Source organism: Copadichromis virginalis, linkage group LG1 (assembly GCF_057382275.1).
Source record: "Copadichromis virginalis isolate Kocher_CV1m ecotype Utaka linkage group LG1, C_Virginalis_male_GT1.1, whole genome shotgun sequence".
Classification (NCBI taxonomy): domain Eukaryota; kingdom Metazoa; phylum Chordata; class Actinopteri; order Cichliformes; family Cichlidae; genus Copadichromis; species Copadichromis virginalis.
Genome location: NC_140618.1, coordinates 22,325,838 through 22,333,759, shown reverse-complemented (window position 1 = coordinate 22,333,759; position 7,922 = coordinate 22,325,838). Strand labels below are relative to the sequence as shown.

At 39.3% G+C, this 7,922-nt stretch overlaps 1 protein-coding gene across 1 annotated transcript; it reads right to left on the bottom strand.

Annotated features, from left to right (window-relative positions):
* Positions 1 to 201: 201 nt before the first annotated feature.
* nucb2a (nucleobindin 2a) lies at positions 202 to 6,822 on the bottom strand. The gene is made up of 13 exons (XM_085454865.1): positions 6,705 to 6,822; positions 6,163 to 6,306; positions 5,191 to 5,298; positions 4,831 to 4,963; positions 4,562 to 4,665; positions 3,784 to 3,969; positions 3,561 to 3,651; positions 3,397 to 3,455; positions 3,226 to 3,318; positions 2,682 to 2,771; positions 2,387 to 2,557; positions 2,138 to 2,198; positions 202 to 2,032 (listed from the first exon to the last, which is right to left on the bottom strand). Exons 1-13 carry the CDS (start codon positions 6,726 to 6,728, stop codon positions 1,755 to 1,757), a joined length of 1,542 nt encoding a protein of 513 aa, XP_085310991.1. The 5' UTR covers positions 6,729 to 6,822; the 3' UTR covers positions 202 to 1,754.
* Between the last annotated feature and the right edge of the window lie 1,100 nt (positions 6,823 to 7,922).

The window sequence follows — 7,922 nt, the reverse complement described above, 5'->3', positions numbered from 1 at the left end:
TCATTCTGTGTGGTCTTGCATGTGAGTAGTTTAACTTAATACAATCCAATGTAGAATTCAGTCTACTTCAGAGCAGCCTTCAGCTATGACAATAACAGCTATGGAAACAGCCCATCCTTTTTATTACATTGCATCTGTTCATGGTTTCACTGGAGGTAAATGTCCCACAGGAAAGGCATCGCTCAAACATTAGCAGTGAAATCTGTTTGACAACCTGAACCACTTTATTTTAAGTGAGGTGTGCAATTTTGTCAAATGACCTTTGGATCCAGCAGCAAGAAATCAAACACCAGCTTTACATTTTGTGCAAAATATAATGCATGGCACACGGGAAACGACTGACAAAGCAAATAAAGACGTTTTCTTAAATTTTGTGTAAGGTAAAACCAAAAAGCAGAGATCTCACAGACTGAAAATTTAGGTCTTCAGTGAGAAGCGGCAGCAACTCCCAAATATCTCATTATTCTCCCCGAATTGAAGAAGCAAATTTACATTAAACAAAAGCATACAGGCTAACACAGCATGTAACACCAAACCAGCATTTTGCCAAATATGCTAATATGTTCTCTTTCATGTAAAAGTCATAAATACCTCAAAATGAACAGAGAAACAAAATTCAAGGTTTTCATTGCCTTACTTTGACAGACGGTTTCAGCAAAATACTAGATGGTTAGGTAAAAGTAAACCTTAAATAAACAATATCAAAACTGTTTCATCAGAATCACGTAGCAATACATGTGTATGGACCATGAGTTCATTATACTATTTAACAAAAGCACTATTTAAGAGCTTTTACTGTTCAGTACAGTAAATTAACTGTACACATAAAGAAAAAAATGTGTTATAGTAGGAAAATAGTAAACTGGTAGTTTGAGGGGAAGCAAAATGACCATTAAGAAGGGAGCATTTGAAAAAAAGACAGCGACCTGGCTTCATAAGGTGTTGAAGGTTAAAGGATTGTAAATGTCAGGTCACAGTGATAGCTGCAGATCTGACAGCACCTTGTAGATCATTACACAACACAGCGGCTGCTTGTATCAATTCCTTAGTTTTTTTTAGTGCGATGTCTGGGGATGGTGTGAAAATGATGTAAGCTTGTTGCATTTGCTACCGTAGATTTTTTTTTTTGCCAATTTAGTGTCATAATTAAATAAAACAAACATCTTGCAGTTAACTCTTGAAGTATGTTTTCATAAGGTCCATCATGATTCATGCATGTCTTTTATTTTGCAGGTTTTTTTGGAGTATATTGATAGTAATTTAAAAAAATCTAAATCTCAAAGGCTGTAATTAAAATGAGTATTTTTACACCTTATCTTCTTAAACAGCTGCACTGTACATATCCAGAAGGCTCTTGGGTCAGGATGTTTAGCAAGCAGCAAGTCATTTTGAGAGGAAACAAACAACCGGTCTGAAAGCTCACAAAATATTATTTATATGATTCTATAAAAAAAACACCCTCAATGTAAGCAAACACAACTGTGGTAAAATCTATGTATGCACATATCAGGATCCAAACCCATGTAGGTCATTTCACTGTGTGATTTAATTATGTAATGAAGGGATTACTGTCACCAAGACTGAAATCTGGGGTAACGGATTCCCTTTGAGTGGTTGTTCTTCTCAAATGCACTTCAAACCACTAATGCTGGTCAGGGTGGTTAAAGAGGTCCTTATACTCTGATGGGACTGCTCCTCAGCACTTACGAGTGCAGGTGCTGAAAAAGTCTGATTGTAAAGTTTTGTGCACATTATTATGGCAGCTGATTCTGGCTTTGCACAACTTCTTGATGACCAGGTGGTATATTATCATGTGTTTGAGGGAGACCTTGCTGGGCCTGGTTTTGATTTTCTTGTCCATGGTGTTCCTGTGGTATATCCTGAGGAGCTTGGGGTGCAGAGTCATGACCTTGGGGTGCAGGGTCATGTCCTTCGGGTACAGGGTGATGTCCTTGGGGTGCAGAGTCATGTCCTTGTTGTTGGGCCTCATGCAGTTGGCTGTCAACTGCAGGGATTTCTGGGACGGCGTTCCCTTCAATTGTAACAAAGAGAACAATTTTATATTCTCAGAGGTTAGACCTTTAAAATCAAACCACTATCAAAATAAAAGTAGGAGAAAAACAAAATCAACACTCACCGAGAACCTCTGGAGGAGGGTCTACTTTCTGTGACTTGAGACGTTCCATATGCTCAACTGCCTGTAGAGTTTTAGTACATTAGAATTCATTTACTACATGTGGACAGACAATTTGATTGCTTAAAATACAATATAAGCACAGCTGAATCAATTGGTAAAATGTGAAGGTTAGGATGTGGGCAGATTGATGCACTGACTGTAAATCTACAGAAGCAACCCTTTTTCCATTAGTAGTGTACTATTCCTTACCTGTTGTAGCTCCATTTTCTGTGCATTAAGCTGCTCCTGTTGTCTTTCCAGCTCATCTCTCTGTTTCTGGAGGTCAAAAGCCTTCTGGTTGAGATCTTGCTCTTGCTGAGCAAGATGCTCCTCAAACTCCCTCATCTCGTCATCGGTATAAGCCTGGTTCTGCTCCAAGGTCTGAAGAACACAGAGCAGGTAGGAAGCCATTTTTTACAGTCCTGCTTTGTTTAACCAAATGTTTCTGTATTAAATAACTCATAAAAGCTGTTATCATGATAAAGTGTCATCTAATGTTTCTCACCTCCCAGCTATCTGGCTCCAAGAATTCTTTCTTCTTAGTAGCAACAAGGAACTCATCCAGAGAGACCAGCCTGTCTTTATTTGAATCCACCTGTGACACAGACAAGAGCAGAAAGGCTTTGAACACTAGTTGTATATTTTCTTATTCACTGAAAGGACTAAGGCAGATAAAACACAGTGGCGCCTGTTTAACACAAGATGCAAACCCAGCTGAGACCGAGAATGAGCTTTAGGTGTCTTTTCTATTTTGTTTCTGTAGTCACTAAAGTCAGTCATGTGACTTTAGTCACAGGCTTTGAATTATGGAGACTAACTGTCCACACGCATAAAGTTTTTGTGCTTCCAACCTTTTAACAAACTGATGAGCTGCATTAAAGGTAGTAGAGGACTGCGATTTTGAATATTACTACATTAGAATTAATGATGCTAAATATTACCCTATGTATATTTCACACACAGAACAATTTTGGCCCAACTAATCCAGGATCGGCTTTTTCACCTGCATAGTTTCAGGAAAACAGGTTGCTGAGTGCAGCTTGTTGTACCTCATTCATAACATGCTCTCTCATACGTAGCCTCTCTTCCTCCATCTCCACCATGTCGTCCTCCTCGTTGGTGGGGTCATAAATCTTTTCCAGCTGAAATCACAGAGGCCCACAGTCAGTACAAAGACCTACTCTGAAATATTTACACATTTTCAGAAGCCACAGCTTTACCTCTTTGGTGAACAATGCCTCCAACTCCTGTTCATCAAAGAAGCCATCTCCATTTGTATCTGTATTATTGAAAAAGAGAAAAGAAGGCGAATGTGCCGTGTTCTAGTACTGTATGTTTTACAGAGCAAATTATGTATGTTAGTAAATGATAGTACAGGTCTTACCATGCAGGTTGAAGAATGTCTTAGGATCAAAATCTTCAGGATCTAAGCCATCAGCTTCCTCCCAGACCTCCTTCAGCTGATTCTGACTTCCCTGCATCATTGAAGTAAAAACACATTTGATTTCCAGATTGAGGTAAAATGAATATTACAATCTGGACAAAAAAAAACAACAACAACAACAAAATATATCATTTATTTTTCTCTGTGCACCTTCGTCACTTACCGGGTGGTTGACTTTAGGGTGGTCGGCGTGCTTCTTCTTCATCTCCTCATAGTGTTCCTCCTCTTTCTTCCTCTCGTCATCATCCAGTGTTTTCAGGTGTTCTTGTCTGTCGTGCTCTTTCATCATTTCGTACCTCTTGAACTCCTCGTGTCTCTCTTTGTCATAGTTCTCCAGATCTTTAGTGGCCTGATGACAAATAGAAAACAGAAATTGTTCAACAGTAATAACCACACAAGATTATACCCAGCAAACAATAATGCATCAGCTGGAAATGTCACTTAGACACAGTCGAAGTCAAAACAAGAGATACTATTCAGAACATCAGACTACTTCCAGACTGTCAGACCCTCACAGTAGTAGTAAACGGGATTTTTCAGGTCTATGCCTGCACGTTTCTATACATCAGCACACTTCTGGAAACCATTGTGAAAAGCCTTTTTGTCTTAACATCATCTGAGACACAGATACAAGACTAAATGCATTGCTGTTTTTAAAAACAATAATGAAAAGAAGGTCAAATAAAAATAATACATCTGTCCTCTACACCTCAGTACTCAGTACTACCCTTTCCTTTCTAGTTGCTGGTAATTATAGTCATTCACCAACTGTGAAGCTTTCACCACCTACGGGCCAATTTTGGTGTATGAATTAAGCATCTGCATAGGTTCCTGTTTTCTCTTTCTCTCTACTGCAGGACTCCACTGTGCAAAGGCACAAATAGTTTCAAGATGCTATACTTTTCATTAAGTACGAAGTAGCATCGAGCAACAACATTTACCGATCTGATCAGCCGATCCAGATCTTCCACTTCAAACGTGTGCGGGTTCATGTGGTTCAAGTATTCAAACTGTTTCAGCAGCGCTTGATGGTCCACTGCTATGTCTGTCCAGGGAGAAATTCAAATATATTACACATATTAAAACATATGAATACATAAAATAGAACTTTCTTTTATTTACCTCTAAAATAATCAACTTAAAGTTGATTTAGAGCCTGATACTTTAAACAGAATTCAAAATGAAATTATTTTTGTTTTGCACAACTTACCATTTCCTCCTTCAAGGTCCTGCTTGGCCTTAATCAGGGTCCGGAGTCGGTTTACCTCTTGCCTTTTTAACTCATCTAGTTTTGTTCTGACATGATGGCTGACAAAGTCTAGCTCTTTGGCCAGCTTACCTTGCTGCAACATAAATAAATTGTAGCAAATTAAGCGATTAAAACAATTCTGGAACATACACTACACTTTTACAGCGAAGCATAATGTACTTTTGCTTACACTGGGTTAAACTTTGCAGGAAGCTGTGCATGTACACGAAACGAGTATATTATAGTGACTATTGTCTTATAAGGAGCTGGTTGAAATGTTGTGCCACTGCAGTAAGACCAAACCAACAGAAAGCGGGGTACCTTAATATCTTCCATGTCTGTATTGTGGAGCTTTTCCCTGAAATGCTGATCCTTCTCTAGAAAATCAATGACTTCTCTGAGGTAGCGGTCATAGTGGAGTCCAGTGTCCTAAAAGTACAGTAAATAAAATGTAAAAACGCCAATAACATGTTACATTGGGTAATCAAATCCTATTTTAAACATTTCTGATATAGATCTATATTTATATATACAGTACAGCATCTCTATCTGTATACGGGTGACAAATTAAAGAAAAATCCAACCAAAAGTGTCTGAGCAAGTACAGAAAACACCACCACATGACAAATACAAACTGGGTTGCCGCTTTCTGTAAAGATCATATACTTAATATCTAAAAAAGAGCATTCCCGTGCAATCAACACTGAAACTATATTGTACTTGTTTAACCTCTGTATGACAGTATTTACCCCTTCCAGAGGCACAAATGAGTACACAGATAACAGTATTTGGGCACTAAACAATCTATAGCATCTGAAACTATTGTACTGAGAAATAAATTGGTTTGTGAGATCACAAGTTTTTAAGTTTTGAATAAGAGAAAGAGGCCATTTTTCCAATAAACTTAGCAGGGCGTACTTACTACAGTGTACCACCTATGAAATAGCTAATAAATAAACATTAATAAATCGTTTATTCTGTGAAATTATGTAATCCAATCCCACAAAGATTCTTGAAGCCGCTCATCTCTATACACATTGTTTTAAGTAAAAAAAAAAAAGGAAACAAATATTTTTATAATAAAAAAATCGTCTTATCCTAAAAATAATGACCAAAATTGTGAGTTTTATGCCTGCCTTAAATACTGTTAAAACGAATAGATAATGAAAGCCAAATAAACACAATTATCTCTCTGTACCACTGCTGAAAAAGGGTCGTTATTTGATACGACATGTATTATGGTTTGTGGTGAATTTTCAGCGTGCAGTGTAAATATTATGTCTTCTTCCTTACCACACTGGCTGGAGGCTCTTCAGGCTTTTTCTCTGGTTCTTTGACTTTCGTCTTGTCGATGCTGATGGGCACAGCCTCCAAACACAACAGCTGGACAAGCAGCAACAGCAGCCAGCCGGCGAGAAAGGCCCGGCTCCCCCACATCTACAAACGAGAACAATCACTATAGTGCCGGCTGAGGTGACGTGTTTTAGATTTTACAATATCTGGAAATATACATTCTTGAGTTTCTAAGTGCGTAAGCATCATCGTGTACCCAGCTTCCTCATTTTTGATCTTCCTCGAACAGCCCATCTAGTCTCCACACACTGCAAATTATTGGCTAATAATAATAACCAGAGGAAGCTGTTGGTGTTAGCCTTTAGCACCGTCACTGACAGATTTAGCGCTTCGGTGCCAAACATGGACAAATGAGACTCTCATGTAACGTTACACCGTGAGCCTGAGCAGAAGAGCTTATACAGCATTTCCCCCACGCTCAGCGTGGATTTTAAAGCTTTACTAAAGAGCCCCATAGACAGATATGTTGCCAGTATACTCACTTTATTATGAACACAGGACCTCATCTACTCTACCTTCCACCCGTCGCTTCCTCTCAGCTGGAGAGGTGTCAGCAGCTTCCACCAGCCCGCTGGACAGAGTAGCTCGTGTGGTGGTTAACCTGATTGGTCAGTTGGGCGGTCTGTCAAACACACTAGCATGTTGCGTTGCACTGAATCGTACGTGGCGATATGACAGCAGAGCAGGTGGGCGGGTCTTTTGGTTTGTCATGTACTGCACCGCACGGAACGAAAATGAGACGGAAAATTAACGCTGGGGGTGGATGAAAACCGTGATGCTGAATGACTAATTTATTTATTTAAAACACACAGTTGGATTTTTTTCTTCTTCTTCAAAGTATAACGATTTTAATTTAAATTTTCTAATTATTTGCCCCTTTTCAGTTTTTCATTTTTGTTTTCAACTTAGCCGCCATTGTTGGAGTTTTGCGAGATCTGTATTGCGAGCGCTCGCAAAAGTATTGCGAGATCTCGCAAAACTCCAACAATGGCGGCAGCTACTTAGTTGTAATATTACTCTTTCTGGGTCACAAAATACACTTTTAAGATATTTTGAGGCGTGAATGTAGTTGCGTAAACGTCAGATACCTGCTCGATTTACAAGACATCACATATTTGTAAAAGAGCTCCGACGTTTTTGGAGATCTGACACCCACTAGCTCGAAGCTAACGGGAGGTCGAGACCTACTACAGCCGGGAGGAACACCGCTTTCCCGGCACATCGTGCCTCGACCTCCCGGTCGGCTTCGAGCTGGCGGCCTCCGAAGAATGCGGCTAAAACTTTTGCGAGATCTCGCAATACTTTTGCGAGCGCTCGCAATACTTATTGCGAGATCTCGCAATACTTTTGCGAGCGCTCGCAATACTTTTGCGAGCGCTCGCAATACTTTTGCGAGATCTCGCAAAAGTCCGTCTTAATTTTTTTTTTCCTCCCTAATTTTTTTTTTTTCCTCCCTAATTTTTTTTCCTCCCATGTCCCCTGGGGGGCTCCGTAGTTTTTGTTTATTTAATACAATACACGAACATTTTTCATTCATTTGTCAGAATATGTTGCAGATTATAAAAACACCGTTTGTGAAGGCGCTTGACATCCCAGTCTTAAAGATACAGAACTGTGCAAACACTTCAGCGACCCCTCATTTTTTAAATATTTTGCTAGGAAGATGGGAAATATGCGCAGTGATTTATTGAAGCACACAT